At 53.5% G+C, this 22,164-nt stretch overlaps 1 protein-coding gene across 1 annotated transcript in view; it reads right to left on the reverse strand.

The window, feature by feature from the left end:
• Positions 1 to 4,255: 4,255 nt before the first annotated feature.
• Positions 4,256 to 22,164, reverse strand: part of MTMR12 (myotubularin related protein 12) — a 50,458-nt gene continuing 32,549 nt past the window's right edge. The window contains exons 9-16 of the mRNA XM_081088879.1: positions 16,719 to 16,825; positions 15,408 to 15,532; positions 14,670 to 14,748; positions 13,561 to 13,631; positions 11,664 to 11,836; positions 9,142 to 9,309; positions 8,194 to 8,355; positions 4,256 to 6,935 (exon numbers count right to left, since the gene is read on the reverse strand). Coding sequence (XP_080945005.1) covers positions 6,366 to 6,935; positions 8,194 to 8,355; positions 9,142 to 9,309; positions 11,664 to 11,836; positions 13,561 to 13,631; positions 14,670 to 14,748; positions 15,408 to 15,532; positions 16,719 to 16,825 — 1,455 coding nt within the window. The 3' untranslated portion in view covers positions 4,256 to 6,365. The remainder of the gene's footprint in view (positions 6,936 to 8,193; positions 8,356 to 9,141; positions 9,310 to 11,663; positions 11,837 to 13,560; positions 13,632 to 14,669; positions 14,749 to 15,407; positions 15,533 to 16,718; positions 16,826 to 22,164) is intronic.

Consider the following 22,164-nt stretch of genomic DNA (forward strand, 5'->3'; position numbering starts at 1 on the left):
TCTGAGAAGTGAATCACAGGGTTTAGACGCGGAAGGTATTTTAGAACGCCGCCCACTCCCCCACCAATCCGACAGAGCAGAGAGGGGAAGTGTCTTATCAGATGTCACAGGGCGTGTTGGTAGCTGAGACAAGAATAGATGTGGATCCCCAGACGCCAGGCAAGCGCTATTTTTAAACTCAGAGGCACCTTCTTCCATCGATAAGCAAATGACTGAACTGTGGTCACTACATTTAGAATTTCCTTTCCCCTTCCAGGCTGAGGCTGAAGAAAGGAAGTAAGAAGTAACTGCCAGTCTGCTTTTCTTGTCACCAGAAAAATGTTAAAACTTGATAACTGGTCAGACATGAGCTCCAAAATCAAATGAGGCCCTGGCCGTTTTGGCTCAGTACATAGAGCACTGGCCTGCGGAGGAAGGGTCCTGGGTACGACTCCAATCAAGGGCACATGCCCAGGTTGTGGGCTCCATCCCCAGTGGGAGGCGTGCAGGAGGCAGCCCATCAATGATTCTCTCTCATCATTGATGTTTCTCCCTTCTCCCTTCCTCTCGGAAATCAATAAAAATATATTTTTTTTAAAAGAAAGAAATTGCCGAAACCGGTTTGGCTCAGTGGATAGAGCGTCGGCCTGCGGACTGAAGGGTCCAGGTTCGATTCCGGTCAAGGGCATGTGCCTGGGTTGCGGGCACATCCCCAGTAGGAGATGTGCAGGGGGCAGCTGATCGATGTTTCTCTCTCATCGATGTTTCTGGCTTTCTGTCTCTCTCCCTTCCTCTCTGTAAAAAATCAATAAAATATATTTTAAAAAAAAAAAAGGAAAGAAATCAAATGAGGACTGAAAGACAAACATCTATCTTCAGGGCTTCCTGACGGAGAACATACAATGGATTTTAACTGAGAAAATGAAGTGGCTTTTGAGAGGTGGCAGCAGGCGACCTAAATACACGTGGTCGGCATGAAGGTGGAACGTGGGCTGGGGAGGGGCTGACTCTGCTCAGCTGTCCTGGGATCCCACGTACACTCCTTACGGTACTTGGTTTCACCAGATTTCTCTCCTTCCCCGAAAGATCGCACATGAACTTCTAACTTCGGACAGTCTGATTCATCTCTGAAACCAGCTGCTACTTGGTAACACCTGGACCACTTCTGTAATTTCACGGACAGTTATTTTTAAAGGGAATTTCACAGGGTGAGATTTGAATGTTTGGAAACTGTAGGTAGAAATAATATCTAATTCAGTGATATTGCCAAGTAAGTAACCTACAATTTCTTCTTTTTTTTTTTTTAAGCCAAGCACAAATTATTCTTTGGGGAATGTTTAATAGAATGTCTTGAAATTATTTTTCAAGTGTGTCTGAACTTCTGCTCTATTAAATTTATTATTAGAAGTATTTTTTTCTTTGAATCATTGTACATCTTTTTTTTCTTTTCTCTCTCTTTCGCATGTGCTTTTAAAATAAACTTAATTTTTTAGAGCAGTTTTAAGTTTGTAATAATTTGAGGGCGGTACAGAGGTTTCCCATACACCACTTACTCTCACACACACATAGCCTCTCCCGTTATCAGCACCACTCCCACGGCGCTATTTTCTTTTCCTTTTTACCAAGAAAGGACCTACATGGCCACACTACCCAAAGTCCATACTTTATCTTAGGGTTCACTCTGGATGTTGTGCATTCTTTGGGCCAGACACTCTCCCAGCATTCCACTTAATCCAGAAGACAGCTTACAACTTTGGTGTTATTTTAGCCACTTTAAAGATCAGGTCACTGAGATGCAGAGAGAGAGATGCGGTAATTTGCCGATATTCATATAATTACTGAGTGACAGAGCCCACGTGACCAGGCCCTCCACCACGACACGCTCATACAGGAGGAGGCGGGGAACTGATCCTGTCGTCTTGCACGCCTACATTTGCCCTCCCAACACACTCTTCCTGGGCTCGCTTTACTCATGGACTTTGTCCACTTCCTCAGTGAGCCCCAAAGGTAGCCCAGCAGACCATGGACAATCCTGTTTATTTGGAGAATCTTTCAAGGTTAGTTCCAGGGCTGCAAACTTCTGAAAAACGTCAACATCAATAAGGAGTCTCCCCCAAAGCAATGGCGGTACAGTGGCTCCTAGGCATTCCGTAGTTGACAGTCAACCCTACCCCTACCCCTAATCCTACCCCTACCCCTAATCCTACCCCTACCCCTAATCCTACCCCTACCCCTAATCCTACCCCTACCCCTAATCCTACCCCTACCCCTACCCCTACCCCTACTCCTACCCCTACCCCTAACACACTCACATGTGAGAACTTCCAAAGGAACCACAGGGAATGGCTGCCAGGGATTTTCTGATGAAGGGGTCCTCTGAAGAGCATAGCCCCCAAAAGCTGAGCTAATTGGCTAATCTAATCAATCCTCATTCTCTCAATTTTCTCTCATCTCTCGCTTCTCTCATTTTCCTAAATCTAATCAACTTAATCCAATTGGCTGAACTAATCAATGTAGTCCAATTGGTTGACCTGATCTACCTGATCTGATCAGGTAGCGATGATGCAGGTGCTTCTCCAACTTAGGCCTGTGATGCAAGCAGTCAGGCAATACTAAGAGGCCTCCCTATGGGAGCAAAGGATCCCAATGGTTAGTGATGAGCAGACTAGAACCCCAGCTTCGACGAGTCCACTGGCAACCAGTCCAGAGGGTTTCTGAGTGCACGACTCACTCAGAACCTCTTCGGCAGACTGCAGGCAGACGGCGGCAGACTGCAGGCTGACGGCGACAGCCTGATGGTCTCGGGTTTGCAGTTTGAGGGTCTCTGGTGACTTTTTTCTGCAACAGGTGCGAGGATTGTCCATAGTGATAACTATGGGGCTTACGAAACCGGGAAGTTTTCCTTCGCAGGTCAAAAGCTACTGTACAGATGTCCAGGTGACAGACACGCCGCTTGCTCTCATTGCCGAAGGCAGGCAGGTCATAGGAGGGTCAACAGGAAAGAAGAAGAAAGAAGAGCCCGGGCCTGAACCACAAAGCAGGCCAAGATGTCTGTGCCTTTAAAGACACAAAACCACCACCCCAACAAATGACTTCTCCTCAGCGTAGAAAGGACACGCCACAGTTCTTTGGAATCACCCAGGGCTGGCCTGGTTATCAATATACTCATGTGTGAGCACTGGGACGCATTCCATCCCCATTCTAAGATTTTAAGGACGAGATATATATACATTGTGTGTGTGTGTGTGTGTGTGTGTGTGTGTGTGTTGGGAGGTTGCAGAAGGAGTGTGTGGGCCCTGTCACTAGGCCCTGTCCCTGCACTGTGATGGGGACGGTCCTGGGGGCTCTCCCTGTCCTGCCTGGGCTTCCTTCCTAAATGCTCCAGAGCCCAGGGCAATGCCAGCTGAGACGGTCCTGCTGAGCGGCACTGACCACCGCCCCAGGAGGCCTGGAAGCAGCTGCCGTCCAGGCTCGCCCTGCCCGCCCGTCCAGGACAGGAAGTGACCCAGGAAGGCACAGGGGCCCCGCCCCGCCCGTCCTGTCTCCCCCAGATGGGAAACGCCCCTCTTCCCGCCCCTCCGACTTCCCCCGACCTCACCTGGAAGCCAAGGAACAAGAAACTCAGGGGAGACACGCCAGGCCCCCGGGGAAACCAGACCAGAGCCCGCTCAACGGCAGGTCCCGGCCACTCCTGGGAAACGAATAAAAGACCAGAACTGATGGCCGAGAGGACGTGGCGGCAGCGAGGCCTCCAGGGTCCGGCTTTGTGGCCTGAGGAGAGGGGGCGTCCTGTCCTGACGAGGGGAAGGGGCTGCAGGGCGGGAAGGCCGGAGAAATGGGCCTCCTCCCCGCGCACGCACACAGGTGCCAGGCCCGGCCACACAAGGCCGTCCGCGCCCCGCGGCTGGCAGCGCAGCGCCTCGCGGGCACCCCCTCGGGAAGGGCAGCGAGGCCTCTCCCTTCATGGTGGACCTGCACTCGGAGCTCTTCCAGCCGGAAAACACAATCCTCATCTCAAACGGCCCCAAGCAGAGCGCCCTGGCATTTCACTTCAAGATCTAAAACTGCTCCTCAGCCGCTCCAGCAGCCTGCTCCCTACCTTCCTTTTCATTACAGTACTCTGTCACCACTTGAAATTTAAATATTTGGTTATTGATTTTCCCACCACCTCCAACCAACCAACCACACACACACACACACACACACACACACACACACACACAAACAATGTGTGAAAGTAATTATTCCATGTTTTACCAACCACACTGAGTATGTCTGCTGGTAAATTGTGCTTTAATTTCTGCAGTCAGACATGGTGCAGTGAGATACAAGTAAACTTTCATTGTACGTTCAAAAAATAAAAAGCACATTTATACAGATTTAGCCCAACAGCTTATTCCCTTAAAAAAAAAGTTTTACATGTAATTAAAGCTAATTTATCTTCAGTGTAAAAACTTGGAGGTATAAACAAACTCAAGATATTATACACGGTAAAGTAACGTACATTTCCAAACGCGCACAGTGCAGCATCTTAAACAAAGCGAATGGTCTCGTTTCAGTTTTAACTGTTAAGCATAACCCACATTTCAATTTTGAATAAAAACGTCACAATATATAAATCCACTGAGAATTCTGTACACAAATACAAGTTTATAGAAATCTGATTTCAAATATAAATAAATTGTCATGACCTCCCATGTTATAACAGCTTATTTTTCTACTGTAATTTTTTTAAAGTCATAGAAAAATATTTCAATGCACATTCAACTGCTATGACAGGGGCCATGACTTGTGCCTTTAAACCATACTTTGTGAAGTGTAAAGCATCGCGCCGGGCGTTTCTGGAATGAACATTGCTAAGATCTTAAGACTGAAGAGGCCACTGTATAAATATTCACGCTACAATATGGTAGCAAAAACAGCTCCGTCGTGTATTCGGGAGGCCCCTGGGGCAGAGACGTGGAGGTTGGTGCTCGTGTGCGAGGCCCACAGAGCGTGAGGGGGGCTAGTGAACGGGTGCACTGGTGAAGGCTATGGCAAGCCTGCGCCCACCTCCCCAGTGAGACTCCAGGCGGCCGAGGCCGGCGTGTGCTTGGCCCCAGTGCAGGAGCCCGCCCTCCGCCCAGCCCGCTCCCGTGTCCACACGAGTGGGGGAGCCAAGCAGTGTCGGTACGGACAGAAGACGATTCCGTGCACACCGAGAACCTCATGCTTCTTCCTGCCTCGGGACAAGTGGGAGTGTTTCTACCACCTGCCACTTAAACCGGGCTCTGCACTGGGCAGCAAATGCACTTAAAAGGCAAACATTCCCGCTGACACCTTCTAACCTTAGACGTTTTCCTCCCGCCTTTTGTCGGTTTAACGGGGTCCCACTGAGAATGAGAAACTGGTCCTTGCAAAGTGGACTTTCCCGCATTTAGAAGCAGGTGCGGGAAGGCTGCCAAGCGCAGTTCGGCTTCTGGTATGGCTTTTAGGTCGCGGAGGCACAATCGGACAGCCATCGCTTCTGATGCTGATGCTCAGCTCCTCCCGGGAAGCCACGGCCGGAAGGGATCCTCAGCAGCCTGTCACGGGACAGAGTGTGGGGAACCATCTGCGGGGCTGCGGCGGGGACCCCGCCTGGGCACGCCGCTAGGAAAAGGCCGAGCATCACCTGCACGCGCGGAGCCTCCAGAACGGAAGCGCCTCTGGGCAGACGAGAGTCCCCCCGTGTAAAAACCAGGTTTAGCAGCAAGGCCCGGGACCACGGGCACCGCAGCCGGGCGGCATGGAGGGACGGGCGAGTGGGCGGAGCAGGCAGAGACCTGGAGGCGTCAGCACGTGGAAAAGGGTGGCGCGGATGGCGGGCCCAGCACCCGCACACAAAGGCCATCCCTGCGGGAGGGGGACGGTCTGCCCGTCAGGATGGTGACCGGGAGGCTGGCTTCCGCTTTCCACGGGCAAGCGATGCAGGAAGGAATGACGCGGCGGGAGTTGAAGTGAATGCTATACATCTCAGCGCTCCACCTGAATCCCCCCCGTCGCCATTCACATCCCACGAAGCTGAACCTGCTCTGCACTGAGACTGGGTAAGTTATCTTGGCACCGAAAGGATCTGAAGAAAGAATCGATCCAAGAATGTCTGACCAAAGCCCTTCTGAGTAGTAAACGAGCTACGGCCGATTCCGTGTAACACTGTGCGTCAGGGAACAGTTACTAATACTAGCGATACGGTTTTAATTGCATAGTCGCCCAGGGCCAGGAGAGAGAGAGCCGGCTCTTCTCCTGAGGCCGCGGGCCCTGCTCCCAGCATGGCTCCCGCGGGACACACAGCCCCGAACGGCGTGTCCACGTGCGGCCGCCGGTCCCAGTCCTCGGCTTCCTCTCCCACAGCCACCGGCCGCAGGTCACACCTCCCCGAGGTCCACAAACTCATCTTCTCGCCTGGCCAGGTCCTCTTCGTCCCCCAGGGCTTTCCAGCCGCTGGTGGGCAGGACGGGCTTGGAGGGGCGCCGCTGCAGCGAGGCGAAGGGGAACAGCGAGGAGAGGCGCGCCGAGCTCCGCGGCGGGGACGGGGCCTCGGCCGGCGGGGCCCTCTGCTGGTGGTGTCTCTCGTTGATTTTCTCCTGTAAGCTCCGCACTTCCTCCATCATCCCCACCAGTCTGCTCGTCACGGCCACCGCGCCGCCACCCAGGATTTGGGCTTCGGGGATCCAACGCAAGTAGCGCTGGGCCCACACCCTGACCTCCGGCCCCTCGATGTGCGGCAGCAGCAGGCCGTGGTAGTCGGCGGGCTTGCTGTGCCAGCTGTCGTAGAACTCTCGGAAGCTGTCTTGCAGCTCATCGGAATAATTAATCAGTTTGCTAATTCTCTTGCCCAGAAGGTTTTTAATTAAATGATCTGTTTCTTCCCTGAAAAATCCTCTTTTGGGAGATGACTTGGACTGGGTCAGCGGCAAAGAAAGCTGTCGCTGATGCTTTGAGAGAAAACACAAAGACAAGCCTCCGGTTAGCCTGGCCGCACAGGGACCGCTGCTCCCACCACAGAAAGGGCCCGAGCCCTCAGAACTGCCATGTGCACGCAGATTCCTGAAAATGCTCACAGAGGGCGGCTTCGTGTCTATTCCACCCGCCCGGCCGGGCCGAGGGCAGCTGCCCCCGCCCACGGCCACAGGGGTGCCAAGGGCACCGGCACTTGGGAAGGGCAGGTTTCCCCGAAGCCGGGTGAACACCGTGAGGAGGGGGCCAATGGCCCGAGGGTCCTGCCCCTTGGATGAAATGACTGTGGTTACCAGGCGGCCAGTGGAGCTGACGCTTAAGTCAGAAAGATTCTTCTGGAGAGTCAGGTGGGGCCAAAGACCTGTGAGGAACTGACTAACGGGCCAGGTGCTCTCCTCTGACAAGCTGCACGGAGGGAAAAGGTGAGAGCATTCGCCTGTTCCCCCCGGTAACTCTCCCTGCACCCAAGCGAGGTGCTTTGTGTTGGGGCAGCTGTGACAGGGCTGTGAAGACGGGCGCGTCCTGACTTTACTAGTAACTCAGTTCTCGCGCTGACAGGCTAGTTACATCTCCTGGCCGGGATTTCTCCCCACAGATCCCACAGAGGGGAGGGCAGTCAGGCCAATCCCCAGGCCCTGCTCGGCCCTAAAGGGGGCGGGAGCCTGGCTGCTCGGTGTGGGCGGTGGCTCCATCCTCCAGTGGCCTGGGGCCCAGGGGAGCAAGGACAGGACTCACAGCAGGGCAGCTGCCAACGACTCCCCGCTGCTGCTGGGCCCCCTGGAGGGGCCTCAGGCCCAGCGTGGACGTTCCCTCCCTGCTACCCTCTCTCCTGCCGGGGAGCCCAGAGCTCCCTGAGCTCCACACAGCGTGGCCAGAGCTCAGCTTTTGTGTGTGTGCTGCGCCCCCTGGTGGCGACATGCACACTTCTGGTGATAGCGGAGTTAGGATCACAAAACTGCCCCAGGCCAGTGGGTAAGGGCCCTCAGCCATGGCAAGGCCTAACCCTTATTTGGTTTATTTATTTAACATATTTTTGTTGATTTGGGAGAGGAAGGGAGAGGGAGAGAGAGACAGGAACATCAGTGATGAAAGAATCATTGATGGCTGCCTCCTGCCCGCCCCCCACAGGGGACCAAGCCCACTTGATCCCAGCTCTGCTGACAGTTCCAGCACCAGCGTAACGGTTACCCCTCCACACACGCCCGGCGGGTGACAGGCCAGGCGTGTGAGCCTTACTTTGAGATGCGTTCCTTTCCGCTGGCCTTTGTCCAGTTTGGGTTTTTCCACGTACAGAGGGTTCTGGAGCAAGGTCTGGGCTCTGGGTTCAAACTGTACAGACCAGTCCCACACCGTGAGCAGGTGCAGGGGCGTGCTGTGTGCATCCTGGGCTTCCCTGCCCTGCAAAACAAGCACAGGTCAGGCAGGGCGGGGCCAGGGCCGGGGCGGACACAGGGCACAGGGAGGCCCCTGCGCCAAGACCAGCCCCACGCGCCTCGCTTCTCAGGCTCCTGCTCTAGGCTGGGGGGGGGGGGGGGGGGGGTCATGCAGTCGCTGTCCTGGGCACTTTCACAACCACCGGTGAAGCCCCTATCATTTCTGCAATTGTACAACTGAGGAAACTGAGGCTCAGAAAACTGAAGTGAACGGTCTGAGGTCACGGAGCTGGTGTGGCCGGGCTGTCTCACTTCACCGTGGATTTGGCAAAACCCCACCTGGAGGGCCAGCTGGAGCGAAGCCCGAGGCCGCAGAAGGCAGGTCAGAGCTACCCCCGCCCCCGCCCCCGCCAGCAGCATGGCCTCAGGACACTAAGGGAGGCACCAGCGCGCTGCCTGGTCTCCGTTCCCCAGAGGAGCTCCGAGCGTCGAGCCCGTGGGAGAGAAGGCCTTGGTCTGGCCGTCTGGCCACCGTCACCAGGGACAGCTCTCAGCTTTGAGAACTGCCCAACCCCAGCACTGGCTCCCGCCCCGCACTTACTGTGAGACAGGGCGAGCGACGGCTCCTCTCTGCGCCCCCCTCGGGACCATCGGGACAGACCCAGGTGCTGGGCTTACAACCACCCCCAGGAGGCACTCGGAGCAGGGCTCGCCCGCTGTCGTGTTAAAGCCGTTTCATTTTATCATCAACCTCCTTGCAATCTGCTTGTGAGGCAGTTCCTTCCACACATGGTTCCTAAGAGGGACTCACCAGGTTCATCTCCTTCTGATGAGGCGAGTTGAAGAAGAAGGTGGTGAAAATAGGTATGTACAGGCTGTCCGACAAGACGGTCAGGTACGTCTCCGTGAACTCGAATGCGGGGGGGTGCTGGTGCACCAGCTGCCAGACACAATCCAAGAAGAGCAGGAACACGGGGACCTACGTGACAACAAGACCCGCGTTACTGAGCGGGCACGAAGGGGCCAGTGCCCGCCGCCCGAGCTCAGGGGCAGCCCCCCAACGGCTGTGGAAGAACCTGCTGGGCACTAGTCTCCAGGCAGCAGCGGGCTCCGTTCCACTCCGAGCGGGAGGCGCTCAGCTAGGCCGCAGGCCCCGACGGGACACCCTGGCAGCGCCCCCTGTAGGGCACGTGGAGACCATGATGCGGAACCTCCCAGCTCGGCATTAGCCGAGGGGCACGCGGTCACTCTGACAGGAAACACCGACCGTGAGCCCTAACGAAGTGGGACGTTACTTCCCCTGGAAGAATCCCATTCTTCTTCTTAGCCAATTTTATTTAAAAACCTGTACTTAGTTATTCTGAATTTTGTTAATACCCCCTTCCCACTCCCACAATGAGAACCAGAAGAGAGAGAACAGGGGAGAAGGTAGATGCGGCAAAAAACAGTTCCTAATATTTTTCACAATTATATTTTTTAACTGACGGACTCCATTATTAGCAACCGAGAGGCAAGCCCAGAATTAGCAGAGAACAGTGTCCAAGGGCCTCGTCACCCACCCGTGCTCATCCTGAGCCACCTGTGCCAGCAGGTGGGCAAGACAGGCCCCTGACAGCCTCTCCCTCGCAGGCTGGCCCAGGTCTCTCGCTCGGCTCACGGGAGAGGTGAGTGGGGAACCGCTCGGCTCACGGGAGAGGTGAGCGTGGGACCGCACGGCTCACGGGAGACGTGAGCGTGGGACCGCACGGCTCACGGGAGAGGTGAGCGTGGGACCGCACGGCTCACGGGAGAGGTGAGCGTGGGACCGCACGGCTCACGGGAGAGGTGAGCGTGGGACCGCACGGCTCACGGGAGAGGTGAGCGTGGGACCGCACGGCTCACGGGAGAGGTGAGCGTGGGACCGCACGGCTCACGGGAGAGGTGAGCGTGGAACCGCACGGCTCACGGGAGAGGTGAGCGTGGAACCGCTCGGCTCACGGGAGAGGTGAGCGTGGAACCGCTCGGCTCACGGGAGAGGTGAGCGTGGAACCGCTCGGCTCACGGGAGAGGTGAGCGTGGGACTGCACGGCTCACGGGAGAGGTGAGTGGGGAATCCAACTTCTGAATCAAAGTCCAGCACTGTGTCATTTATATCACAAACAGACCATCCTTCTTTCCTTCAAAACTTGAATACTTTGATGTTGAGATGCTGAGAAACACTTACACTGAACTTTTATTTCACACCTCGTTTCATGCTCCAGACCATGGAACAGATGGAGACTGTCTGACCGCGCCGGTGGGTCAGGGCCATGCAGTCAGGGCCATGGGTCAGGGCCGTGGATCAGGGCTGCGCGGTCAGGGCCGTGGGTCAGGGCTGTGGGTCAGAAGGCCTGGGGACTGCTCCAGGGCTGCATGAGCAGGTCAGAAATTCTCGGGGCTTTTTCTCCGTTAGACACGTGCCTGTCGGTCCTATTTTCTGAGACATGAACACACTCTTCCCCCAGTCTCAGCTCTCTCTGCCCATGATATTATTTGAGTCCCATAAGCTTTCAAACTAATTTCCCAGAAAGGCGAACTCCACTCCAAGAATGAAGACGGTGAATTCCATTCAGCTCAGTGAGATACAGCCCAGGCCTGAAAGAAACTCCAGGCCCAGCAACGGCGGCCTGGGTCCCCGGGAACACGCCGCACGCAGACAGACATGCTTGTTCTCTGCAGTGAGAAAAACCACGAGGCACGCTAGCATATGGTAGCTCTGCAGGCGATTTAATTCAAGAAAGGACCCGTTTTCATTTTTCCTTCCATGATCGTTAATCTTGTGCCGCTGCAGCGAGACAAGCAGAACCAAACCCTAATGCTAACACTCCTGCACCCGCACTCACAGGGCCAGAAGCAGAGGACGAGTGCGTCACTCACAGGCACACCACCAGGGCCCTGGCAGCAGGTGGCGCTAGCGTCCCCCTCTGCTTTACTTGGGACAGGTTTATGTGCAAGGAAAAAGGATCCAGTGTCACGTATTTTCTATAGGAAACTTACACCCTGAGTATCCATTTTTTTGCAAAAACTAACTTAGCAGAAATTCTAGGAGTCTCTCTTACTGAGTTAATTTTTATTATTAAGTTTTACAAATCAGTCCTCCTCCCACCATGGACTATCTATCCATCCTTGGTGTACACCCTGAGAGAGAGCATGCCGAGCACACTCGCTACCATTAACATCTCTTCCCTCTGGGAAGGGCTCCAATGTTGTTTAAACCGTCAAAGTCATCACACGGGGAGTCACGCAGCCTTCCTGCTGAGCAGTGCCGGGTGCATCCGCACACAGCAGCCCCCCCCCAGGCGCCAGGACACTCACCTCCTCCTTGTCACTCTGCCGCAGGTGGTTGCAGCGGTCCAGGAAGCAGTGCCCGCCCGCGACCCACTCCTTCTGGACGAGGCTCTGGAAGCCGGCCCTGGTCCTGCAGTGCGGGTCCATCATCACTTGCACCAGCGAGGAGACGAGGCAGCAGAGGTCAGAGGCGTTCTCCTCTAGGAGCCAGGAACGAGGGCGAAAGTGTTAAAACCTTCAGAGCACTCACACTCGCACACAGAGCAGGGCCCCAACACCAGGCCTGCCATGGACGGCCCAGCTCTAATTCCCTCAGAACAAGGGCAACAGAAAGAGGGGATGTTCCGAGTGCGAGAGGGCGGCTTTGCCGGTCAGCAGGCCCCCGCACACGGGGCACTGAGCACACTGTGCCCGCTGAAGGAGTGAACGCAGCACGGCAGACCCTGAAGCATATGGGCATCCCGTGTGCTGCATGGGAGGTGGGATCACACACGCAATGGTGACCTGCTGGGCTCTGCAGACCAAGCTCACCACCCGGGGCTGCGTGTCCACGTCTCCGTCACTGAACTCACTGCTCCCAGGAGCTGCTCTCGGACCCTCCTCGGAACTCCTTTCCCGCTCCCAGCCCCTCCACCCTCTGCTCGGAGAAAGTGAGTCTTTCTGGACGTGCCCAGTGCTCCACGCTCGTGTCTCAGAGGTGGAGAGCCTGGCTCCCTGCCTGGCCAGACAACTCTCCGTGGCCGAGTCCCCCGGCCCAGCCCTGAAGGGGCAGCACGAAGCCCTCACAGTGACAACCCAGCAAATACCTGCTTACTTCACGGCCCACGGCCAACACACACTCATCTGCATCTGTGCGTCTGTCTGAGCGTGTAAGGGTTAGGAGTCAGGGTCTAACACTCCAGGGTTCCTCTCCATAAAGGGAAGAAGAGCAATTCCAGTGGCTATTTTAAAATGGCCCACAGGATGATGGCACTGGCATTAGGGGTCAGAGACAGTAAGAAGGGACTGTGAGCAGGGAGAGCAGTCTGGCCCTGGGACTTCCCCCTCTCAGACCTGCCGTCACCCCACCTCCTTTCCACCGTGCGGACTGAGCTGTCGCTGTTGGTTAGGGCTTTTTCAGTAACACGCTTCAGGCCAACCCTCCCAACTGGCTGTCAGCTCCCAGAAGGCAGACGCATAGAGCTCTGCACATGGTCGGTGCCCAACAATCAAACCTAGGCCAGCGAGCCAGCACCAGATGGGGTAGAAGCCACAGGCAGATGCTTTTCCCCATCGGCCCATAAAAGCTACATCTCAGCAGCCATGCAGCGTGTCAGAGAAATGATAAGAGCTTGAGGGCAGGAAAGCAGGAGGCGACCTACGCCATTTGAAAAGCAGGGGCTAGAAGAACCGATGGTACTCTCAGCAGCAGTGCTTTGGCTCGGACCTCACCAATCCCAGCCATACACCGTGCGGCGGCTCCCACCGGCTCTCACACACGGCGAACGCCCATGCCTGTCCCACCCACAGCAGAGTAAGCCCCCGAGGAGCAGGAAATCACGCACCACCAAGTTCCTGTGGCAGCTGCACAAGGTTGTTGGACAGAAACATATAAAAATAATAATTAAACCACGGGTCTCTTTTTATAAAAGGGATTATCCAAAGATTGTAACTTTAACCAAGTTGAGTTAATATAAAACAAAATCCCAAACATTAGAAAATGAGCTTCGGTAAAGACACCAAACAACTCCTTATTGGGCTGCGAACAGATCTGCCAAGTTCCAAGCGAAGGTTATTTTTAAGCTGAAGCACTGAACCCAACGCAAAGGACTGCAAGGTCAGGCAGGAGGCGGGCAGAATCCTGCGCTGGGTCGCTGCTTCCAGTCGCACCGGCTGTGCCCACAGAACCGAGCCTCAAGCAGGGACATGAAGGCCAGGCTCATACCTACAAGAAGGACGTTCGTGTTCTGTGCGTCCAGGCATTCTATGACCTCGATCGCCTTCTTCAGGCAGCGTCTACATGGAAAAGAGACGAGGAAAGAGGCATTCGTTCCGGGCTTGGGACGAAACAGGAAGAGCTTTAGAGACAGTCCACGCGGACCTTCAGTTTCTGTCTTACCTGCTTTCGCTAAAACCTCCAAAAGAAACAGATACTGCAAGACACTCGTTTGCCTACTAGAAACTCAACCTTTCCAGAAGGGACTCCCAAGATTGATGTAAAAGTGCTCCCAGGTGATTTCTAAACCAGAAGTCCTCAGTGAGAACGCGGACAGAGGCTGCGGTGGGACCCGGTGAGACCTGCCGGCCCCACTGAGTGCTGCACGCCCACCCGCTTCATTCAAGGTCACTGCCCGGCAGTCAGTGGGCGCCAAGCTCCACCACGCCCAGCGGTCCTGCGTGTCTCTAGCTGCACCAGTCCCTCTGCGACGAGCCGCGGCTGGCAGCTTTGCCTTTGCTCATCCCCAGGGCTTCCCGCAGGCGGGCCTCTGCCCAGGGGCACAGCCCCAGCCCGACACTTCATCTGCTTGCGGACACTCAACCTCCCCTGCCCACAGAGAGAAGGGCCTCTATGACACTTATCGCTGCTTTCGAGAACATACTCCAATTCTGAGACATGCAGCAGGCGCTTCAAAACATATCAGCTAGGGAGCGTGGGAAGGGAGGCTCCTCCCACAGTGCACAGGGCCCAGCTGAGAGGATGGCGGGCTCTGCACGGGAGAACGCTCACCCCAGGATCAGAGCAAAGGTGTTGAGTCCACAATCAGCACCCCTCCCCGGCCCCACCTGCTTCCTCCCGGAGGCCGGCACTGCTGCTGCAGCAGGATCAGGCTGCCTCACCCCCCAACCCTCGCTTCTCTCAAGGCCTAGCCTACGAGAGTATGTCTCCTGGGGAGCAGGTAGCATGTCTGTACATTCTGATCCCATGAGCACAGATATGATAAATAACAAATGCAAAATGTTTAACTGTGAAATATAAAACACCTTATCTGTCAATTTGCTTTACGACAATTAGAGAACTATAAAAGTCACAAGCAAAAAAATGGCTTCAAATACCTGATAATGTCAAGCCAGCTGCTACTTTCCAACAAAGAAAACCATTTGATATCTGTGTCCCAAAATTCAGTACTGTTATCTGGGGGGAAAGAGCAGAGACGTCAGGTGGCTCACGCACACGCCTGCGAACCTGCGCTGCTCAACGCAACACGCTGCTCGCGCACGTCCAGGCACAGGTCTCCGTTTCCATCAAGGCGCTTCCAGACCCCCGCGGGAATGGCTCTGAGCTGGAAGGCCCTGGGAGTGTGTGGCAGCCAAACCAGGTGTTACTGCTGAGGGAAAAGGTGCCTACGACATGCACAGAGCCACGCCCGCCTGAGGAGATCGGCATCCTTTGGTAGAGGCAGTTGACACCTTGGGCGGTGTCCTCCCACTTCACCCTCACCTACGATCCAGGGAAGTGCCACAGGCTGCTGCTCCTAGAAGTGGTACATCCTGGTGCTATGAGGGCCCAAGGCGGAGACCCAGCCTCCACTGGAACCCTAAACACACCCATTCAGCCACCTTGCATACCACTACCCCGTGCCCAGCCCACCTGACTCAGAGCCCCGCATCCCACAGATGTCTACTACTTCAAAGCTGCAAATTCAAATCAAAGGCTGATGGCCTACAGGTCCCAGATGGTGAAAACTAGTGGAGACTCAGCTAGGGAAAGGGCCAGGGACAAGGCAGCACCTCCCACCGGATCCGCTGTGTGTCTTTCCTCCGTGACAGAACACGCTCGCCAGCAGCTCTCACCTATCAGAAACAGCTGTTTAAACTTCGAGTACGCGGTCTGGATGTCGGGCAGGGACAGGAAGTTGCTTGATAGGTCTTCAGTTTTGACAGTTTCATAGGGTGGCCTGTGGATGACCCTGTAAATTCTAGGTATCAAAAGTAATGCGTGATTAGAAAGGCAGACATGAACTAGAAGGGGCCGATTTCTCCTGAGCACTCGCTCCGGCCGAGACCTGAGTGAGGAGCTTTGCAGGCGCCCTCCCATGTAACCCCCACCTGCGAGCGAGGCAGGCACAGGACCGCTGAGCCAGGCAGTGCGCGTGGAAAGGGAGGTGTGTGGCGTGCAGCTTCCTGGCCCGGGATTATGCCGTTTACACACTGATCGAGCCATGATTTGAACTAAGGCGATTTAACTCCAAGGTCTACGCCTTTTCTCCTTTGTTTCTCGGTTCCATTGGGATATAACTGACACACAGCACTGTCTGAGGAGTACAGAGTGATGACTCGTCCTACACGTACAGTGGGGCCTTGACTTACGAGTGTCCCGACTAACGAGTTTTTTGAGATACGAGCCGTCTCTCGGCCGATTTTTTGCTTCGAGCTGCGAGCTAAAATTCGGGTTACAAGCCAACTTCAGATACCCCACCGCTAGTTGGCGCAGCGAACGTCACAGTGAACGCCACATCAGCCCAGCATCACATGTCTCACTCGTTCACTTTAAGATTTGACATACGAGTAATTTGAGTTACGAGCTCTGTCACAGAACGAATTAAACTCGTAAGTCAAGGTCCCACTGTACTATGAAATGACTACCACAATAACTTTACAGCCATTATCTCAAACATGTTCTTTTTTCTTTCAATTTTGTTTTGTACTGGTTTCAGGTGTACCGCTTAGTGGTTAGACAATCATATACTCTACATAACGTTCCCCTTGGTATTTCCAATATTCACCTGGGACCATATATATGTATTGCAATATTGATTATATTCCCTCTGCTTTACTTACGTCAACGTGACTATTTTGTAACTATCAATTTGTGCTACTTAATTCATGTACTTTGGGTTTTAACTTTTTATTTTGAAAATTTTCAAACATGCAGCACAGTGACGTGCGCCATGACCTCAGTTGGACAGCTGTGAACAGCAGAGACGCCCGGCCACTGCCCCTAACGCTCAGCGTGCGTCACTAAAAACAGCCACTCAAGGCCGCACTCGGGAATGCCACGCGATCAGAGGTAAGCAGATATGGAGACACTACTAGGAACTGCCCCTTGCTTCTCGGAAAATAAGAACAGAGCTGAACAATAACAAAACACTAAACAGCACTGACCCATCCAGGAAGTTCTTGTGGGTTTGTAGAATGCCATCGTCCTGTTCTCTGGGCAGCGCTGACATTTTTAAAAGGGCACATCCATTGTGGTAGGACCAACACCATATCTGTGGAGGGAAATGAAGGTTTTCTCAGATAACATACACAACAACAGGGAACGGGTAAACTTAGCATTTAATTCAGTCACAGAGAAACATTTTTAAGTTCACTACGAGATGGCTGGATTTATTCAACTTTGCGAAGTTCAGGAGGCGCTTCAGTGAAAAAGACTGACTGGCTTAGAAAACAAACAGGTCTCGGTGGGCACGCTCAGACTTGCTGCTGGTCTGACACACGCCTCTGGCCTGGCCTTCGCACTGGGAGCCTAGAGGCTGACGACACCATGGCTGTTATTCCCGGGGCAGGGGCTCCTGCTGGAGTGAGGCTGGGCAGCCAGGACTTCACCTGGATCGGCTCACTCAGTCCGCACACTGGGGCAGGTATGATGATCACCACCGTTAACAAGAAGAAACCGAGGCTTGCAGACCAAGTAACTTCCCAAGTTACCCCAGGCGAGGACGTCAAGGACCAACAAAGGGAGGGAGGGCAAGAGAGGAAGAGGTCCTGGGAGTGACCACAGTGACCACAGGCTCCGTGTTGTTCTGGATACACCGGCCATTTTCACTGGCTGGTTGGTGTGCTGTTTGGCAGCAGCAAAAGCGGATCAGCAGTGCTCCAGGGCACTGATCTGCCAGGAGGGCCTGGGAGGGAGGCAGGCGAGGCTGAGCCTGAGGCTGGCTGGGGCCACTGAGTCCATGTATGGACTTGGTGCCTGGGACACGGCCTGGCTAAGGGTTCCAGAGTAGCTAAAGCCCAACCTCTGCTCTGCTGCCCGGCATCGGGCCCGGGCTCACAGGTAAGCCTGGAGGATTTCAGCTGCCACTGCTCTGCCACGCTCCAGGCACGACTGGGACGGAGGGCTTCCATCCGTTCTGTCTCCTTTCCTGCAGCAGAAAGGCTGTCACTCGTTTTCTATGGGGCACAACCACATCTAGCTCAGCTGGGGCGCTAAGATGCAACTCCCTGACTCTCCTCTATTTGAAACGTAAATGGAAACAAGCAAACTTCCTGGACAGAGCGACTTCTCAGGAATTTAGCAAAAAAGCACGCCCTCCCCTATTGTAATATGTACTATTTCTGTCTGGGAAAGGGCTACAGGGTTCTTAGTGTGAATGACTTGACAATAGACAAGAATCATAGTTTGTTAATCTTGTTTACCTAAAGAAAGGAAGGGGAAATTATTCATTATTTCATACATCTTACAGGGTCTCTCTTAATAGGGCCAAAACCAGAGTTTTAGGGGCACAGTTGGAGGCCAGGAAGCAGTGAAGTAAGGAACTAGTAAGGAGGTAAGAGGACCAAGACAGCACAGTGTTCCCAAAGCCAAGACAGGAATTTAAAAGGGAGACGTAGGCAGTGCCAACACTGTAAGAGGGCGTGGGGGCCCAGGCGCAGGCTCGGTGCCTCCCGGGGTGAGTGGCAGTGCGGGCAGCAGGAGGCAGCGGAGACAGTGAGCTCAGACTCTCCCTATCCTGGCAGCACGTGGAAGGAGCGTCAGACAGGAGCGTGGCTCTGCAGGAAGAGCCGCTTCGGGTGGGGAGGGCCGCGGAAGGGTTACGGGGAACGGGAAGACTGGGAGCAGGTACCAGCCACGCAAGGGCCGGAGACCCAGAGCCCAGGCAGAGGCCTGGGGTCGAGAGGAAGGAAACGAGCACAGAAAAGGAGTGGAAAGGAAGGAAGCCGAGGGAGGTCTTGCAATTGCTGTCCAAGATCCCACTGAAGGAGGGCGAGTCTCCGAGAGCCAGAGAGTTCAGAACGCATCGTACAGCCCAGGGAAGAGTGTGGCACCAGGAGTTAATCAACAGGCAAGACGCTGACAGAACGAGGACCCCTCCACGGCAAGCTGAGTTCTCACGTATCCCATCGAGTGACTAATCTATAGCCCCACATAAAAAAATAAAAGGAAATACTCTGGTTGGGGCCAAAGACTCCAGAAGGGCGGCAAGAGAATGACTGAAATTACAAACCACGGAGGCCTCCCTGAGAGGCGTGGCGGCAGGAAAGCAGACAGGGAAAGGCAGGGGAGCAGCGGACGGGACAGTGGTGATGGTTCCGCAGGACTGTGAATACACCGAATGTCACTATGGTAAAGTTCACGTATGTGTACTGAGCGCTGTCTTCCCCGAACACATGTGTAAATTCCATCTGGTTAATAGTTTCTGCTGTCTGTTCACGCCCTCAGGACTGGCGACCTAATACAGTGAGCACGCCTTCCTACAGTTTCTATCGAAGTTTACTGCCGACCCCTCGCGCAGGTGTTAGCACATGTTCTGCTGCTAGAACACAGAACACCTGAGTCCCGCACAACGCGGCGGCGAAGCAGCTGGCCCCGTGGGCATGCGACTCCTGTTTCTTCCCACAGAGCACACCCTGCTCCTGGATCGTCTGGGAAAGGCTGACGGAGAAGACCCTCATTTCATTCCTCTAAGAGTGACTCGCAAACTGCGGTCCACAGACCCAAGATGGAGCCGAGACCCTGCCAGGCGCTCAGAAGCCCTGTCCTTGCCGCCGGGTGGCACTGGCACTGCTGGCAAGGGAGGCCACACGGCCCTGCCGCCCTGAGCCGCACTGCCACGCAGAGAACACTCGGTCCCTGGACAGGGTCCTTGGTGAGGGACTAAGCAGGGGTGGGCAAACTTTTTGACTCGAGGGCCACAATGGGTTCTTAAACTGGACCGGAGGCCGGAACAAAAGCATGGATGGAGTGTTTGTGTGAACTAATATAAATTCAAAGTAAACATCATTACATAAACGGGTACGGTCTTTTTTTTTTTTAGTTTTATTCATTTCAAACGGGCCGGATCCGGCCCGCGGGCCGTAGTTTGCCCACGGCTGGACTAAAGGCATTAACGTGACGGAATACGAGGCAAGCAGCACGGTACAACGTCTCTCACAAGGAAACGTGCTTATCCAACTGAGCTGAGGACCCGGCGAGCTGCTCTTTCCGTGTTCAGACTTCAGTAACGGGCAGACAGTCATTCTTTTTAAATAAATAAGTAAATAAAGTGAGTTTATCACATCAAGGAAAATAACTGACAAATTGTCGCCAATGGTTAAAAATTGAACTTTCAAGTAAAAATTAGGATTCTGGAAAAGCGAGTCTCTGACTTTTTAGCTGGGCAGCTTCCAATAGTTAAAGGTCCTGCTGATGAAATGGGGTGATATTCATGTGTGATTTTTACAGTCTATAAGAAAACGTCACTATCTGGACAACCTATATTACCTAGGGAGCCAGCATTTTCCAGATGAACAAGATTCATTCAAAGTACAAGATAGACCAGTGGTTTTAATTTAGAGAATGAAAAGTTTGATTATGTTTTCATCAGATTCCTTACTGCAATTAACCTTTATGAAACTCCCACTGGCCATTTTTTGGTGTACCATCGAAGAACAATCTTCTCAGTTATGAGAAAAGGCTATTAAATATTCCTCCCTTTTCCAAATACAGATGTGTGAGGCTGGATTTTTCTTCATGTCCTTCCGCCACAGCCTAACATACCGTAACAGACTGAATGAAAGGGCATACAGAAGCAGATGGCTGTCTTCTATTTTCTCTTTCTAATATGTTTTTATTGGTTTCAGACAGAGGAAGGGAGAGGGCTCTCCCTATTGGAGAATGAGCTGCAACCCGGGCATGTGCCCTGATTGGGAATTAAACCTTGACTTCCTGGTTCATAGGTCAATGCTCAACTGCTGAGCCACCCAAGCCAGGCTTCTATTTTCAAAAATGTAAAACTACTTTTTAAAATTTTGGACAATATAGTTATTTTTTCATATAAATGTGTTACTTCCATTAGCAGATAATGAGTTTATTACTAACCTAACAATGTCTTTTGTGATTTTTTAAAAATATTTTTACTGATTTCAGAGAGGACGAGAGAGGGAGAGGGAGAAACATCAATGGGTGGCCTCCTGCAGGCCCCCTCCTGAGGATTGAGCCCGCAACCCAGGCATGTGCCCTTGACCGGAATCAAATCCAGGACCCTTCAGTCTCCAGGCCAATGCTCTATCCACTGAGCCAAACCAGCTAGGAAATGTTTTAATGTTTCAGTTTTATATTTTAAAGAATATGTTATTGATTTTAGAGAGAGAGGAAGGAGAGGGAGAGAGAGAGAAGCATCAATGTGAGAGAGAAACATTGATTGGTTGCCTCCCATATGCACATCAAACAGGATCGAAACTGCAAGTTGGGTGTGTTCCCTGACTGGAAAGCAAACCAGCAACCTTTCGGTGCGTGGGATGATGCTCAAACAACTGAGCCACACTGGCCTGGGCCAGTTTTAATTTTTCATATGGCAAATATCAGTATATACAACCACATAAACAAAGACTTTTTTGAGATCCTCAGTAATTTTTAAGAGTGTAAAGTCCTAAGACCAGAAAGTTTGAGAATTGCTGCTCTAAATTGAAGGTTGCAAACTGGTGGTACATGAACCAACTCGGGCCCAAAGACATGTTTTTTAAACTTTCAATCAGATGCGTCCATTTAGAAATCGGGGAAAACACACACAGAAATCCTACCTGTGTTTTCTCCTGAGGAGTCAGAGCACCTGGCAACACCAGGCCCATATTCTGACCCAGCACGGACCTGCTGGCACGGAGCAGCCGCCCTGCGCCGTCATTATGCCCGGCCTGCACGTGCTTCCGGGCAGGTGACCCCAGCGTACACACCGCCTCCTACACGGGAGGGAGTGGCCTTTCTGGTGAACCAGCCATTTGCAATTCTCATTCCTCACTCAATTCCTGCCGGCTTGGCACCTCCCAACCACCCATTAGAAACTAGAGTAACTGCCGGAGGCTTGCTCTCTCTGATCAGTGAGACATTAAATATGGCTCCCATCCAGTGATTCTGTGAACACTCAGTAATCACTTTATGTTGCCTCTGGGGAAAAGACGGCCACGCCCATTCAAGATGAGTGGTGGGGCCAAGTAGGAGCTTAGACCTACTGCCCTCAGAGTGGCTGGCTCAGCCTCAAATCACTGAGGTGTCAAATCAGGCTGTCTTCCAACACCAGGCAGATCTGTGACCCTCTATGACAGTGGTTCTCAACCTTCCTAACGCCGCGACCCTTTACTACAGTTCCTCATGTTGTGGTGACCCCCAATTTCATTGTGACAAATTGAACATAATTAAAGCATAGTGATGAATCACAAAAACAATATGTAATTATATATGTGTTTTCCGATGGTCTTAGGCGACCCCTGTTAAAGGGTCGTTCGACCCCCAAAGGGGTCTTGACCCACAGGTTGAGAACCGCTGGCCTAAGAGCTGTGAGAAGATGTCTGCTGAGCACACCAGGGCCTCTGTGAGAACTTCAGACCCTGTCCCAGGGAGCCTCAAGCCTAA

Source organism: Myotis nattereri, assembly GCF_964212035.1.
Source record: "Myotis nattereri genome assembly, chromosome: 4".
Lineage (NCBI taxonomy): Eukaryota > Metazoa > Chordata > Mammalia > Chiroptera > Vespertilionidae > Myotis > Myotis nattereri.